The sequence below is a fragment of the Tarenaya hassleriana genome, unplaced genomic scaffold (assembly GCF_000463585.1).
Source record: "Tarenaya hassleriana unplaced genomic scaffold, ASM46358v1 Cleome10, whole genome shotgun sequence".
NCBI classification, from domain to species: domain Eukaryota; kingdom Viridiplantae; phylum Streptophyta; class Magnoliopsida; order Brassicales; family Cleomaceae; genus Tarenaya; species Tarenaya hassleriana.
In genome coordinates this window covers 2,922,143-2,938,544 of record NW_010960188.1, presented here as the reverse complement: position 1 = coordinate 2,938,544, position 16,402 = coordinate 2,922,143, and the positions used below count along the sequence as shown (strand labels likewise).

At 39.0% G+C, this 16,402-nt stretch overlaps 5 protein-coding genes and 1 long non-coding RNA gene across 7 annotated transcripts; 2 read left to right on the top strand and 4 right to left on the bottom strand.

The window, feature by feature from the left end:
• Nucleotides 1-122: 122 nt before the first annotated feature.
• LOC104802563 lies at nucleotides 123-1,115 on the bottom strand. Its single transcript, XM_010526218.1, has 2 exons — nucleotides 433-1,115; nucleotides 123-343 (listed from the first exon to the last, which is right to left on the bottom strand). The coding sequence occupies exons 1-2, from the start codon at nucleotides 772-774 to the stop codon at nucleotides 254-256; spliced, it is 432 nt and encodes a 143-aa protein (XP_010524520.1). The 5' UTR covers nucleotides 775-1,115; the 3' UTR covers nucleotides 123-253.
• A 429-nt stretch (nucleotides 1,116-1,544) lies between these two features.
• On the bottom strand, nucleotides 1,545-3,976 carry LOC104802554. Its single transcript, XR_770063.2, has 4 exons — nucleotides 3,496-3,976; nucleotides 2,964-3,083; nucleotides 2,432-2,764; nucleotides 1,545-2,276 (listed from the first exon to the last, which is right to left on the bottom strand). It is a non-coding gene; the product is annotated as an uncharacterized LOC104802554 (long non-coding RNA).
• A 145-nt stretch (nucleotides 3,977-4,121) lies between these two features.
• LOC104802541 (probable plastid-lipid-associated protein 13, chloroplastic) lies at nucleotides 4,122-6,361 on the top strand. 2 transcript variants are annotated; one of them, XM_010526190.2, is made up of 7 exons: nucleotides 4,122-4,527; nucleotides 4,930-5,051; nucleotides 5,147-5,230; nucleotides 5,332-5,428; nucleotides 5,560-5,776; nucleotides 5,886-5,953; nucleotides 6,035-6,361. In XM_010526190.2, the coding sequence occupies exons 1-7, from the start codon at nucleotides 4,279-4,281 to the stop codon at nucleotides 6,125-6,127; spliced, it is 930 nt and encodes a 309-aa protein (XP_010524492.1). In that variant the 5' UTR covers nucleotides 4,122-4,278; the 3' UTR covers nucleotides 6,128-6,361. The 2 variants fall into 2 exon arrangements, with proteins under 2 accessions (XP_010524492.1, XP_010524500.1); XM_010526198.1 differs by having other exon boundaries at nucleotides 4,123-4,527; nucleotides 5,901-5,953.
• Nucleotides 6,362-7,580: 1,219 nt separating this feature from the next.
• Nucleotides 7,581-8,349, bottom strand: LOC104802532 (VQ motif-containing protein 17). Its single transcript, XM_010526178.2, has one exon. It carries the CDS (start codon nucleotides 8,258-8,260, stop codon nucleotides 7,727-7,729), a length of 534 nt encoding a protein of 177 aa, XP_010524480.1. The 5' UTR covers nucleotides 8,261-8,349; the 3' UTR covers nucleotides 7,581-7,726.
• A 3,672-nt stretch (nucleotides 8,350-12,021) lies between these two features.
• On the bottom strand, nucleotides 12,022-13,720 carry LOC104802520 (zinc finger CCCH domain-containing protein 31-like). Its single transcript, XM_010526167.2, has 3 exons — nucleotides 13,538-13,720; nucleotides 13,225-13,285; nucleotides 12,022-12,845 (listed from the first exon to the last, which is right to left on the bottom strand). Exons 1-3 carry the CDS (start codon nucleotides 13,611-13,613, stop codon nucleotides 12,179-12,181), a joined length of 804 nt encoding a protein of 267 aa, XP_010524469.1. The 5' UTR covers nucleotides 13,614-13,720; the 3' UTR covers nucleotides 12,022-12,178.
• Nucleotides 13,721-14,235: 515 nt separating this feature from the next.
• On the top strand, nucleotides 14,236-15,750 carry LOC104802510. Its single transcript, XM_010526158.1, has one exon. It carries the CDS (start codon nucleotides 14,411-14,413, stop codon nucleotides 15,500-15,502), a length of 1,092 nt encoding a protein of 363 aa, XP_010524460.1. The 5' UTR covers nucleotides 14,236-14,410; the 3' UTR covers nucleotides 15,503-15,750.
• Nucleotides 15,751-16,402: the final 652 nt, after the last annotated feature.

Sequence of the window (16,402 nt, the reverse complement as noted above, 5' to 3'; positions counted from 1 at the left end):
GAATTTAACCTTGATATACACAAAACAGGGTTTATGTCAATAATCGTGAATATATATATATATATATATATATATAATCATGGGTCTATATTGTTTGTCGTTGGTTAAGAGAGAGGGTTGCGTAATGTAAAAATGAAATGAAACTGAAATGGGGAAGAAACCAATATACAGAGATATAGAGAGAGAAAAACATATGCGAAAATAAAATTCCTTTTTTTTTTTGTGGGTTGAAGAAATTGGATCGAATTGTGAATCAAATGGCATCGTTGATGAGACGCCTGTGGCTGTTGTAGTGTTTCTCGATGAAAACCCTCGAAGCTCCTTCCACAGTTCTACGCCATGTCTGCTCAATTAAGACACCGCTGAATCACGAGGGAGAAAATACACACATACATACATACATTTATAGGGAGAGAGAGAGAGAGAGAGTACCTTGCCGAGAGATCTGACGAGGGATCTGTTCTTGAGATGAGATCTTCCGTTAGCGAACTGACGGAGAAAGAGAGAACGGCGTTTAACCACCGGAGCCAGAAGCCGTTTCCTCTCCACCAAGGCGGCGGCTCCGACGCCGTCGTTGTCGTCGTCCTCAACGACGCCGTTACGTCGACAAGTAGTCTTCTTCATCCTTTTGCGCGGCTTCGTCGTCGGCTTCTCATCGTCGTCGGGATCGGCGAACTTCCGGAGCAATTCTTCCGACGATTTCCGGTTAACAATCTGCACTTTGTTCGGAACCGGTTTAGTCACAACACCAGAATCCATTTCAGACACCGACATATCGAAGAGAGAGAGAGAGAGGTTGATGTTAGAGAGATAAGAACTGGCGGTGTCGGATTTAAGAGGGGGGGGAATTGGACCGTTGGGACAAATGCGTATATACACACACACACACGTGCCGGTGCTTAGCCAATTAATAAATATAATAATAATGGGTTTATTTTTTGTGATATAATTTTAAAAAAAAAGGTGAGAAAGAGCCGTTAATGAGGAAGGAAGGTTGTATGTTTGCATGTGAGTCTGTGAAGCTATTATTCTCATTCATTGGACATATATATACACACGCTCCCCCTTTTGTCCTTTTCTTCCTCCCCTCTTGTTATTTTTTCTCCATTTTTTAACTACAAAAAAAAAAAGAGAGAGAGCAAGCATATGAGAATCTCATTTTTTTTTCATATTTTTATATGATATTTTTTTTTGTAACTTTTAAGAAGTTTATTGGACCAATGTCCAACTAATCCGAGATTCGGAACTAGCTTTTGGACAGATAAATCTATGCACTACTTTCTAATCTAAATCTTGAAATGATTTTGTCATCTATAAACCCACTAGATCGATCTGGTTTTTATATGACATTTTATAACTAGGAAACAATCCCAAGTCTTTATTTTCTTTCCTGTGAATCAGATCATGGAAGAGTAAAGAGATTCATGGTGGGTTCTTTTTTTTTTTTTTTTTTGGGGGGGGGGGGTGAAAGTCTTACCCTTTACCACAGGAGTTTGGGTAAACATGAGGGCAGCTCTCGATCAAGAAAAGGGATCTCTCTATATGTGAAAGGATAGCAAGCAGATGATCACACCATCATTAACAACTCCATGTCCCATCAGAGGACAAGAAAACCAGAAGGAAAAAAATCTTAAAAGAAAGGGTCGCTCACAAGTGTATTAGGTGCCTCCACTTCAGCGTCTTTTCCACAAACTCAAAGCTTATCCTTGGCCTCGGAGTGTACTCGTCGAGGGGTCGTCGATATTCCGACCAGAAGTCCCAAGAAATCTGCAAGGTCACCTCTTGGAGAGTTTAAATTAGTACACCCAACAGCTGTAATCGCTTAAACCAGCATTTCGCAGGTGTATATATTCCCACAAATGACATTACCAAGATCGAAGGAGTGAGTATTCTTGCATGATCTCAAGGTATTATTATAGGATGATGAACCAGAGAACAAGAGAGGCTAAAAGAAAAGAAGTGTCGTTAGTTAATGGATCAAATCTGTCGGTATGAATGCTTAGAAAGTGAATGAAGTCAGTTCGAGCATTGGTTATGTTAGCAAACCTGTTGAGGCAACGAACGGTTTGATGGGTCATTTGGGGTAGGCATTGATATCTACCGGCACTCATGCATCGATCTATGGACAATAATTGATCAATTCTCATATCCCGAGTCAAAAAAAAGTCACAAGATATCCAGCTCCTTGAAGAGTTCAGACAGCGTTGAATGATCTTTCGAGGCCAACTTCTGTGACATCAGCCACCAAATAATGTGGTTCGGCATGAACCTAAAACCTGCAGTTGATTAAACACAGAAGTTAAGAGGGTATCGAGTACCTGTCCATTAAAGTGTTTATGAGGAAATTCAACAGAACTCCCAGCAATTATGCCTTGTTCCTGTTTAAACCGATAGAATAGAGGTTATTAATGAAGAAACAATATGTGAAAACCTGAGAGTTAAAGATACGATCAATGAGATGCTGAAATTGCGGCGGATCGGATGAATGGCTCCAAATGCACAAACCCGACATAAGAAGAAGATATTTATCTTCCTCTGCAGAAGAACATTACAGTGTCCGGGAGATTGCTTATAATAAGATACTACAACAACTGAGAGATTCACTTGTTATTGTAGAGAGCCAAAGGAAGAAAATGCAGTTCTACTTACTTAGATCAAGAGGCCGCTCTACCTGAGGCGGTTAGGCCAGCTTCTGATACATTCTTCAACAAAGAACTCACCAGCACTAGTTTCCTTCCCATGTAATGTAATGCAACAACATCACCTATAACACCCGTGCTGTCATGTCAGGTAAGCAGATACTCTCAAAAACCAGCCTTTTAAGAAGATAACCACAATGATGTTGGATCCAATGATCCAAGAAGAAACCAACAAAAGTTCAAACAACTGTCTTACTTCATGAATAATAGCAGATTCTGCAAAGAAGAAAAGGTTGGATTAAAGGGAAAATTCATTTATCAGACCTGTCACAGAAGCTGCGGGTGAAAGTGTGGTGCCACCGAGCTTAACTCTCCCGCTCTCGTCTTCCAGAACCAGATGATCATCCGGGTGCTACGAGGTTTAACAAGTGGAGTAGCTGACCTCTGCATCGAGTTTAAAATCCTCAGCCAACTTGAGATTGGGCATTTCAAAACCAGAGACTGGAATGTGCCCATTGGACACAAACCAAACCTCTGTAGAGTATTCATCAAGAATAACTGTAAGGAAAAGAAAACGCAGCTCCAGACACCCAAAAAACTGAAATTTCAGCACTCAAATTCATAATCCGTATAGCTGAAGACTCCGGAAACAAGTACCAACCAGCTAAAAAATCACAGTGATTAATCTACTGCGACCTACAGACGCCAAAACCCTAAACCACAAACGCTTAAAGCCACTGCAAGGTTACCAATTTTTTCCTACCCATTGCCCAGAGTCGAAGAAAATGGTCGAAAGTGGTCTCCTTTTCACAATCAGAGATAAGATCGAGATGGGAGGAAGCTAACGGAGACGTACCAGGCAAATGGGGATTCCAATCGGGAAAAAGGGAGAGGAGAAGTTTTCTCATCAAGTGCAAACGAGCAAAGTAGATTGGTTGTATGTATTGCTGCCTCTATACATCTCCTTTTGTACCTATTATCTCTCTCATCCTGCTTCAAATTTTTTTTTAAAAAAAAAACTTGAACCAGATTACAAACCCTAGTGCACAGGAACACGACGAAATGCCGAAAATCCCATCTTTTTTACTCGCTGCGATGGGGGATGGAACGTAAAAACTTAAGGGAGTGAGAAAAACAAAACATGGGTTCTAACCAGAGACTGAAAAGAGGATTGCTTCCTGTGGAGGATTTTCTCGGAGTCGATTTCTATGGAGTCCATGGCGGGAAAACCAGTGGAAGTAGGAGCTCTAACCCTCTCTTCTCCTCCGGTCGAATTCATGGAGGGTAATTGTGTTAGAGGTGACCTGATCGAAACTATATGGATTCAAATATTATTTTTCATTTTCTAACTTTTCATTTTCATTTTCATTTTCATTTTCATTTTCACTTTCACTTTCACTTTCACTTTCTCTCCAAACAAACATGTGAGAGAAAATACCGGAAAATATATATATTTTTTTCCGGAAGTCAATTAAACGTGATTGGGTTCAGCTCAGGAAAAACAAAAAAAAAAAAAAAAACTGGAAGGGAAGAACAAGAGGCCCCTGTCTTCCACCTACTACTCTTCCTGAGATTTCTACGCAGGAAATTCACAATCTTTCATTTTTTTTATTTGCGTCTGTCTCTATCTTCTTCTTCCATGGCTTTGCTACAGGGGTCGGTTTCAGGGACTTCGGCGGTTCGATTGGGATTCTCATCCTCGGCGCCGTCGTCGTCTTCTACATGTCCGGCTAGGGTTTCTTTCGGCATCCCGGCAGAGAAGGGTCGGAGGAGGTCATGCCGGAGATGGACTTTCCGAGCAATGGTGCAGCAAGCCGTGCCAGGGACTCCATCTGTCTACGCCAAGGAAATGGAACGCCTTTCTGCCAAGGAATCGCTGCTTCTCGCCGTAAATTCCTCGTTCCTCCCTCTTTGGGCTTCAATTTCTTCGTCATTGTGATTGTTTGGGTCTCAATTCTTTCCGTTGAGCTTGAAATTCAGTCTCATGCCTTGCTCCATATGTTGTTTGGCTGCTGAGAAAATGGGGGGAATTATTGCTTATTGTCCCAATACTTTTTTACCCTGCTTTGATTTTCTTACAAGTCGTTTACGGATTCCATTTGTGGCGTTGAGCTGTTGAATTCCTTCAATTTTGACACTTTTAGGTGAAAGGCTCTCTTTTTTTTTCCTTTCACCTTCAGAATTAGATGCATTCATTTGTGGTACTGAGCTGTTGAATTCCTTCAATTCTGATACTTTTATGTTGAAATGTTTTCCTGCTCGAGTTCTAAAGCTGGATCTTGCTATACAGTTCAAGGATGCCGGAGGATTTGAGGCTTTAGTTACAGGGAAAACAACCGATGTGCAAAGGATCGATGTGCACGAGAGGATCACGGGTCTTGAGCGGCTCAACCCGACTCCCCGGCCAACCACGTAGTTGCTTCTTTCTCTGTGATGTGATCAGTCCCTTGTCTTATGATTCTGTGTGTTTAGGACAATTCCTTTAATCGGATTCTATAGCTTTCCAGGTCTCCCTATCTCGAAGGCAGATGGAAATTTGAGTGGTTTGGGTCCGGCAGTCCTGGTTTATTTGCTGCCCGGGTTATATTTGAGTCAGTTCTCATCGTCCATATCCATTATAAAAACCCGATTGGAGAAGCAATGATTCGATGTCTGAAGTTACAAAATGATTCTATATGTCGTCTTGTGGCAGGAGATTTCCTTCGACATTGGCAAATTTATCCAAAATGGACATACTGATTAAGGATGCAAACGCAAAGGCAACCGCTAGCATCAAGCTGCTGAACTCGGTAACGTATTTGCTTAAATTCAGCTGAGATTCTTTCTGGACTCAGATCTGTATATAAAGAACCGTTCCCCCTCTTGTTGTAAAAGCATTAGCACAAGTGGTGAAGAGACTGTCTTTGGCTAAAAATTGCAGATAGAAAGCAACATCATCCTGACATCGAAATTATCTGTTGAGGGTCCTCTCAGAATGAAAGAAGAATATGTGGAAGGAATGCTCGAGTCTCCAACCGTCGTTGAAGAAGCAGTGCCGGAACAGCTGAGAGGTTTATTGGGTCAAGCCACCTCGACGGTGCAGCAGCTTCCTGCTCTTATCCGAGATACTTTAGCCAGTGGTCTAAGAATTCCCCTCGGTGAGCAGCTTTTCCTTGATCATTTCGTATTACCGTTACCCTCGGAATGAATATGTCTGGCATCGTTTTTACGGTCTTCCACCTCACATTTCGGACTGAAACCTTCCAGCTTTGTCGGGTTCAGGTGGATCCTTCCAGAGATTCTTCATGATATCTTATCTAGACGACGAGATCCTTGTAAGTGCTGAACTCGAGCTCGGATTCACCATATCACCAAATCTAATCTGACATTTGTTTTTTTTTTTCCGTTTTCGACAGATCATAAGAGATACTGCCGGAGTGCCTGAAGTTCTGACGAGGTTGGAAACAGCATCGTCGAGTTCTGTAGAGCCTCTTGAATACGACAGCTAGGGCATGCATTGCATCGCTCCTCTTCTTCTTCTTCTTCGTTACAAGACCGACAATCTGGATTGGTGTCTGTAAAAATTCGAAGAGAATTTACCATGTTCGAGGCCCAGTTTCAAAGTTGATTCCAAAATAAGTTCACTACACTCCCGTCATATATTATATTAAATATAACGTGTTATTATATTATATTAATAATATTAAACAAGCAATAAGCAAATTCCTTTGGCTTTGTCTGTATTTGTTGAGGTGGCGTTTTCCTATGTGTTATTGTCTGTGGATATTTGTTGTGTTTTGTATACATCTCATATGGAATACAGCTTCAAAAATACATAAATCATTTTCTTTACAAACATTAGAAATTGGAATAACAAAAGCGAGAAACAAAAGAGGAGTAACAAAAGTGTGTTTCATTTTATTTATATTTGGGAAAATAACATATAAATACCTAAATTTTTATTATGAAAATCTCATATAAATACCTGAATTATAAAATTTCTATATAAATATCTAAAATTTTAAAAATTCTATATAAATATCTAGATTTTTGAAAACTTTTCTAAATAAATACAAATTTCAGATATTTTTCAAATAAAAATAGATGCTGTGATTAACAGATTTTAGATTTATTTGAGAGTTTATCAGAATTTAGGTATTTATATAGAATTTTAGAAAAGTTCAGATATTTATATAGAAATTTTATAGTTGAAATTTTCGTAAAAGTTAGGTATTTATATGATATTTTTCTATTATATTTTAATTTCTTTTTCAGTTTTGAGGGGAAAGAATGGTATATATATATATATATATATATATTCCTGTCCATTGAAAAATAGAATAAAAAAAAAGAAGAAGAAGAAAAGAGGCCCTTATAATTTGGGGGCATATAAATAGTCTTATAAATGATGTTTAAAGCTGGGAATTATCAAGGTTTTTAATCCAAAATGACATAATTTTGAGAAATCATCATTTTAAAATTTCATGTTTTAGACATTTTTTTTCCCAGTAGTTTTGTTTTCGGATTTTCTTTATTAAAAAATTATAACAAAATGTCTAAAAAACTTTTAAGATATTTTTTTCAGAGCATTATTTTATTTCTTTCTGTATGCTGGTTATTTTTTACACCCACATATATATATATATATATATATATATATATGTATGGTGAAAGTTCTCATAGAGTTTCCTCTCGCATTTCTTGTACATTCCAAGTAAAGAGAAATCATGACATTTCTGATATTTAAATTTTAATTGTGGGACTAAAATCCAAATAATGCTCACGGTAACCAAGCAGATAATGCACTATGAATGCCAATCGCACCATGGATCATACATACATACATACATACATACATACATACATACATACATACATACATACATACATACATACATACATACATACATACATACATACATACATACATACAAAGAGAATAATTTTCCTCTTCGTGTCGATTTTCATCCAAAATAATTGCAAAGAGAAGTAGAAACAAATTAGTTTATACATGTATTTAACACAAACGAGATCAATTAGCCAATAAGGTCAAACCATCCAACCAAAAAAATTAACTGGCCTCCGAGAAACAAAAAAAAAAGGAAAAGCTAATTCCAATCATGCAGATTGCCGAGGGTCTGGGAAGAAGATGAAGAAGATGAAGCAGAAGAAGCTGCTGCATGATCCATGGCCAGGGGTAAAAAGGGAAATTCACCCAGTTCTTGAATGATGCCGTCCAAATCTCCCAAGCCGTTCAAGAACCCTCCCGAGCTCTCCCCATCACCATTCCATCCTTCGTCTTCTACTCCTGCGTTCGCGCGAAACGCGAGTTCGAAGCCTGTTTTCTTGGCGGTGAAGGAGAGATTTTTGTTCATGTCGTGGACTCGATGACGACGACGATGATCTCTAGGGTTTTCCCTTGGACGACCCTTTTGATGATCTTGGAGATGGCGATGGTTGTCGGAGTCGTCTGGCTTTCCGGTGAGTCTTTGGACGAGTTCCCGGAAGTTGGCGACGTCGGTCTTGATGATCTCTGGAGCAAATATGTGAATTATTCGTATTTTGGGCTTCGATTTCGAAATTGTTCTTGAATGTTTGTGCATGACCAGGGTTGAACTTCTTCCTCCGTCGATGGCCTCCATGTCAAATCTAGGGTTTATACGAGAGAGAGAGAGAGAGAGAGAGAGAGAGAGAGAGGGTGGATTTGATGTGAGAAAGGGTTTGATAAGGTTATATATAGAAGAGGAAGTGATATGCAAATGTCTTGTTTTGCTCAAGTTTTGGTTTTTTTTTTTTTAATTCATGAGAAGGATGCTTTATATATAGGTTAATTGTATTTGTCTCGTAGATAAAATATCATACAAGTAAATTGACTGGAAGTTTGTTGATAATTATAACAATTTTATGAATATGGAGACCTCACCATGGACCCTCCTACTAACCAAATCGTCATGTTGGAATTTCTTTAATATCTCATATTATTTTTATGCGTATCACACACACACACACATATATATATATATATATATATATATATATATATACATTATTAAATTTGTAATTAGAAGAACGATATCAAGATATATGATTTGTAACTACTTAATACAGTAGTTTTGCACATTCAGATTACATCAACGTTCAAAAATAAAATTAATAACACTTGTTTTATATATATCATCGATTAATGTTTTACACTATTGTTAATTCATAAAAATTAAAAAAGATATACTGTATCTAGATTAATGAGATGATTTCAAAATTAATATCGTCATTACTATTTATATGGGAATACTAGTTACATATTTCTAATATGGTAGTAGATATATAACACAAACGATTAGAGCGATGTGTAAGATGAATTAAATATGTGAAATTTAGAATAATTTCGGTTAGAAAAATGCAGAACATTGGTGAACGATTATGTTCCTAAGTTTTGCGATCTCTTTGATGAACGATTATGTTAACATTTGCTTACACACACATATTATACAGATACATATACACACACACATATATATATATATATATGTGTGTGTGTGTAGCAGTTGATAGATATTTATATGGCTATAATGAGAAGGGGAAACATGGGTAAATAATTGCAATAAGGTCAATATGAAACCGTAGAGGGACATCATATAAGAGCACATGGATGGCATGTCTCCATCTTGACTCCCACTTACCCTTACATTATATATATATATATATATATATATATATATATATCCCATGTCCTTGTTGTGCAACCACACGATGAGAGGCAGTTGCAATTCGTCACGACGTATTTTTGCCTTTATTTTCTTTTCAATGTTTCACAAAACACGTTGTTTAACGAATAATCCTACAACCTAACCTTTTTATAGTTTTATTTAATGAACCAATATATATGTTGGTGGATCATACAACATGCTAAAATACAAACGATTTCTTTCTACGAATAGTACAACTTTGCTTGCGTATATATATATATATACACATATATACTATGGTTAAAAGACAAAATTATACAATATCTCTGTATATTCGTGTGTACCTGTATAAGAATCTTTTCATAGACACAAGTTGGTATATGATTAAATTATTGGGATATTTTATAACAGTTTTATATTGTTTTGCATAAATGACGTGGTGGCCCCGTCTATCCTTCATGTTGCCTCGGCACAATTCAAGGGACGATGCAATATGTGCTAGTTGGTTTGTATTGTAATAGAACCTACATGCGGTCTTTAAATGGCATTGGTCGTATAATTAATACATGTAGCATATTGGCAATATTTATATTCAATAATATTCAACCGTGACGGGGAATATACCGATTGACATATATCTGTATGACAACTATATATGGAGAAAAAAAAATAAGTGGAGACAACTAGCATGCATCTATCCTATTTGTTAAATAAAATTGTCTTAATGAACCGTTGGTGATGTGATGTATTATTATATGTGTGTATATACGACATACATTATATTTAATTTATTTTATTCCAAAATCTAAAATAAAAAAGTTACCCCTGAAAAATGCGTAATTAATTCGATTGTTTGGGCAAAATATACAATATTAGGATATCCACAAGATCCGACGTATGGTAGCCGTCGGATGTACACGTGAAGAGCTGAGATAAGATCTAGATCCAACGGTCAGAAAAATCTACAGAAACTCAACTGAAAAGGATTTGGTGTCTGTACGGCTAGCGTCAGACGAAACACGAGTCTCGTATGTGCCATCTATGAACCGCTAGATGTTCGACACGTGTCATCACTACGTGAACCTCGAAATCTCCTGACGTGGTTCCCAATCCCCCAAACTTATGCTGCTTCATAGCTGGAATTAATCATATGTTTGAATCTTTTGTCTTTTATTATATTATATAACAATTTCATTTTTAAATATTGAGTTCTTATAGGGATAGACACGGATCCAATATCGAGATTTTTGAGACATCTGTATATGTATTCGATCTACACAAATATTCGATTTTGTTATCCGATCCGTAAATTTTGAATATCCGTAATTTCGGATATCCGTACAAATTATTGATATTTGCAAATATCTGTATCTGAACTACAATGTTATAAAAAATTAAAGTAAAATTAAATAATAAACTCAAATGCATATAAAATATAAAAAATATTTAAAATAAATGATATTTACAATTTAAAATCCATAATTTAAATATTTCAAACCAATTGAAATACAAATACAATCATAATTTATCACATACAAATGCAAAGATCAAAATTTAAAATATTAAACATAATAAATCTTAATATTCAAAAGATTAAACATTCTAAACTTCAATATCTATACAATATTTTTTCGGATATTTTGACCATCTCTGCTTATGATAACAGTAGTGTTATAATTATTTTATTTTACATTTCATTATTTGATGAAATCGAATATTTGTTACCTTGGCCTCGCTTCCACATCATTTTTTATTTTCGAAATGCTACAAGCTGTAACAGAAGTGGGAACGGAAATAAATAAATAAATAAATAAATAAATATATATATTCTACAGTACTATCCAAACCATTTTTTAGAGTATAAAAGTATCGTGAATTTAATTTCTACATGTACCTAATTACGCTCGTCATTTCTTAGAATGCATCATATTTGTTTTAGAGTGTTAGGAGATCAACAAAAATATGGTTTTGTTTTAATGGAAAATAGAGAATCCACCGAAAAAAAGGAGATTTTGAATGGGGTTTTTAACCCTAATAACCCACTTGGGTCGCAGCAATTTCAGGGTACACCACCCGAAAAAAAAAAAAATTTTGCGACCTTATTACGACTAATATATAACTAATATACAACTAAAATAAGAGTAGTTTATTAGTCGTAATAAGTTGTATATTAGTCGTAATAAGGTCGCAAAATTTTTTTTTTTTTTCGGTGGTGTACACTGAAATTGCTGCGACCCAAGTGGGTTATTTGAGTAATATTCCCTTTTGAATGTGTGGGAACGGATAATGTGACTGCAGATCTAATAAAAATGTCAAATATACACCTTCGTGTGTCCGGATCTCATCGTTTTTCAAAGCCTCGTGCGTTGTGGATTAGGTGGAAACGTATTCACATCAGACAATTACTGTAATTATAATAATAATTATTATTAATCACCCACTAATCGAAAGAAAGAAAAGTTCCTCTTTATGATTTGGAAGATTCTAATTCTTGACTTGCTGATCAAATCTAATGTTCTATAAACGATCTCCACAAGTTACCGGTTCCTGATTCGGACAAAAAAAAAAAATTGCATAACATCGCCGGAGTTGTTGGAACTAAAAAAACACATTTCACGGTACACATATATACCCATATATGTATTGGATGAACGCATGATTGAGCCCCCCTTGTTAATGTGCCGTCGAGATTCACCAACCTAATTATCATTCATATATTGAAGTGTGCCAAAAATAAGGCCTTTCATGAACCATCATGATCTTATCCTTTATGCCCTCAAGACCCTTGTAATGAAATCATATAACCTAAAATACACTCAAGCCTTTACCTGTGAATATGAAACCCATTAAAGATCTTTGCCAAAACTATCACAGTTACCTCTTCACGGTTCCAAGCCGCTTCCGAAGTTCGGATTCACCGTGAGCGAAGTGGCATCGCTCCCCGAAGGAGCAGGCCCCCTTGGCGAAGTTTTTGCACATCTTTGCCTTGAAATTCCTTTCAGGCCAAGCTCGAGCACTTATAAGCTCTTTCACCATTGCACTCGCTTCTGAAATCTGTTCAAACGTGCCTTTGAGCTCTACGTTCTTCAGAGTTGGGTCTCTGTCGTGATCCCGAACACGTAGCTTCACACCTGTTCCTCGACATATCAGACAGGAGTTCATGCCACCCTTCCCTATAACGATTCCAGCTAATGATGCTTCTATACTGATCTTCGTAGTGGCAGAAGCTCCGAAACCGGAAGCAGGTCCTGCAGGTGGTTTCGCATCCATTCTACGGGGAAGGCGCTCACCTGTCAGTTGCCGTTCACCATGAGAAAAGCGGCATTTATTGCCATATTTACATCCTTCAGCAGTGTTATAATTGGCGCACATGCGGGTTTTCGTCCTGGGAGTCGAGCTATCTGCAATGGAGGCTGTGGTCGCCGTTTTTCTCACTGGAGAGATGGACGGACTGAGATTCATCATCTGGGCCACAGCATCATAACCACCATGAATGTCATGCTGGAAGTGGCAGTTCTCGCCCAATGGACACCCAACAGTGCTGCAGAAAACCGTAAAAGGAGAATAAGATCATCGAACCACAGCCCAAGTGAACCAATAAACCATCATTAGTGAAAAGTCCAAACCAAATGCCAATACGGTTCTACAAATAGGCATAGAAATCTCCCAAAAAATCGGTAAACCGCCTCTATCAAAGGGCCCGGGGTCATGTGAAACTCTTAGTTAGACCTCTCAATCTTTTCCATAAAAGCCATTTGTATCTTACAATCAAAGAAAATTTGTGCTTAACCAGATTTATCACAAACTTCATTACGAAGGATTATTAACCAGATTTATCGAAACAGTGTGCATACCTGCATGGCAGCCTCAACAAACCACTTAATTAGTGATTCAAACTAGGAAGCGGATTAGGTTATAACCTGAAAAACTTGGTGCATGGCTTCAAATTGCTTCTTACACCGTCTGATAAAGATTCCGGTTCTGTTTGCAGGACATTATAATCGTGTTTCTTTGGTTAAACATTTATCTGAAACTTTGAACGATTCCACCAAAGATTTAGACAGCAAATTCGGTAACAAGGGATAATACAAATCAACGCAAACAATGCTAAAAGGACGATGAGAGCAGAAACGCAAGAACTGAACATCGATTCTCAATACCCACTCCAAATCTCTCCCCAGAAACGCACAGCCACAATAAATTCAGAGACTCGAGGAAAGAGAAATAACAAACCTTGCTTAGTCTTCTTGAGGGATACGCCATGGGAGCTGAGCTCGTTCTCGCCGTTATCTCTCTTGCGATCGTTCATCTCTTTATGCGTGTATAAACCCAACACGAAAAGCCGCGGATCTCGAAAAGCCCTAAATTCGTCTAAGCAAAAAACCCTAACTTAGCTCCGAAGCGAGAGAGAAGAAGCGGAGAGTTCTAAATTCCAATTCTAAAGGAAACATTCCCGATCCTTGCTCGTGCAAGATTCAGTTAATATATGCCGCTCCCCGCACGTGGGCACTATGGCGGCAACGTTCAAGATGACGTCATCATGGTTGAGGCACGTGCGAGAGTGATAGGTTATGGGTTTTGTATTTATTTGGACTCGTGGGCCTCTTCGGCCCGGTTTTCATTCTCTCTTTCTATAAACGTATAACGGTTACCATTAGTCCATTATTAACTCCGATTTGAAATTTTTTGGCGAAATATTTTGAATTTTAAAAACAAACAGCATAGGATTTTTTCCATCTTTCAATTTTAGATCAACAACACAGGTTAATCCACCTAGCTTACCTTTTCGACCTGCAACTTCCACTAAATTACGGGATATACCACTATATACCCGGAATTTTCTATATAATTCAAGGGCAAAACCGTAACAACAATACCCGCTCCGCTCCTCAGCAAGGCTGTCATGTCATGTCCTGCCAGAATTTAGCGGAATCTCCGCTCGAAATGTTACAAAATCCCTAATTTCAAAAAGCCACCAAATGATAAATTAAAAAAAATAATTGAAGCTTCACTTCACTTCCATAAGTCTCCACTTGAAATTCATCAGATTCCTCGAATTTTCTATCATTTTCTCATCCTTTTGTCTTCTGGGTGTTGGAGAAGAAGATGAAGGCGTCGTTGAAGTTCCGGGAGGAGCAGAAGCCTCTGTTTAGGGTGAAAGTTCCTCTGAGCATCTTGGGATTGCCATTTCAATCTGGGATTGTCGCCGGAGAATCCAAGGAGCTTAGCCTGAATCTCTCCACCTTCTTCGAATCTGGACCTGCCCTCAAAATCGCGTATCGTCCCAACGATACATGGAACCCCTTCTCTCTCATCGTCAAGACCGGAACGGGTTCGTTCGGTTCGCCGATCTCGAGCTCCATGCTCATGAGCGCCGAGTTTAATCTTCTGGGCAAGGGGAACCCTAGCTTTATGCTCCATTTCAAGCCCCAGTTCGGCGATTTCTCCTTCAAGAAATCGCACTCTTCTTCCGTCTTCGATCGTAGTTTTCTCAAATCCATGAATGGGTCCGTGTCGGAGGAGGATTCGTCGATCGAGGTGGTGGATGCCCCCCCGGCCAACGGATGCGGCGGAGGATTCAAAAAGGTCACGGTTTTGCCATCCACGACCGCTGGAGACATCGCCGAGCTGCTCTCTGGCGTGGAGGTCGCTGCAAGGACGTCGCTTCCGGTGAGAGGACGCGCCGTCGTGAATTTCAGGTGGGGAATTAGGGTTCCCGCGGAGATCAGGCACGATGCTGATCCAATGGCTGGGATTTCTCTGCGGAGGTTTCCTTTCCTGGTGATGAACAAAATAGGAATCGAGCACGTTGATGGCCCACACACCAAAGGAGGCAGACCCGCCAACGACCCGGGTAAGACCTCGGTTCAGAGTCAGGGTCTGCATGGTGCTGACGTAGCGGAGGCGTGTTTGGCCGTGAAACGGCAACTAGAGGCGCTGCAATCGGAGAACGGGCAGCTAAAGAGAGCCGTGGAGGATCTCCGGCGAGAATTGTCGAATGATCGACCATTTTCTCCGGTGGCGATGGATTTCGGGTCGTCGAAGTACAGGGAAGCGGAGAGGAGCAACGGGAAATCGCGGGTTGATCGGAGGAACAACGAGAAGACGATGTCAGAATATGGCGGGAACGGGAAGAAGAATCCGGCGGAGAGCGACGTGACGGAGGAGCTGAAGAAAGCGTTAAAGGGAACCGCTTGAAGCCCCTTCCTCCATTGTTGCAGTGTTTGAGCTAAGTTTTCATCGAATTCTTCACTTTGTTTGAAGCACTCTATAATATTTCTCATAGATTCTGCATTTGCAGGATTCGCAATGGCTTTGTACATAAATGTCAGAAAATTCTGGTTCCTGAAAATCTAAGCAAAATCAGTGGAAATTTACAGTGTTGGGCGAAATTGTGATTGAGGATTTTGATTTGGATAATTGACAATAAGGGTATCATTGATGAACTGGAATCAGACCACTGGGCCTAGTTTGTGTAATGGTAAATTAAGCTTATTAACATGGAATCTTGGCCTTATATGACAACCAATCTTTTCTCCATTTCACTCTGAATTCTTGGGGGCTACCGCAGCTATGTACGTTAGGAGTGAATATGGATCGGATATCCGAGTTTTTCGTTATATCCGATTGCGATATTGTTTACTCGGGTTTTTTCTTTTGGCATGTTGTTCTTCGGTTTCGACCTCTTGGACTCGGTATCCTAAATTCGGTCATGCGTCAGATGTGGGGAAGGTTCGGATACTCGCATGTGTAATATGACTGGCGAGACAAGTGTGAGAGGGTGAGGGTCCTAAGGTAGGTGATGAATAGAGACAAGAGACCGAGACTCAAGAGAGGAGGTGAGGCGACGAAATGAGAGAGTCAAGACGGAGGAGAGGACGAGAGAGACGTAACTGATTCGAAGAGAGCAATGACTTGGCCCGAGGCCGAGATTTCTGCCGCGACTATCATCCCCTTCACGGATTGGGTCGGGTTTCTCATAGTTACTCATAAAACTACCCGGGCACTATGGCGGCAACGTTCAAGATGACGTCATCATGGTTGAGGCACGTGCGAGAGTGATAGGTTATGGGGTTTGTATTTATTTGGACTCGTGGG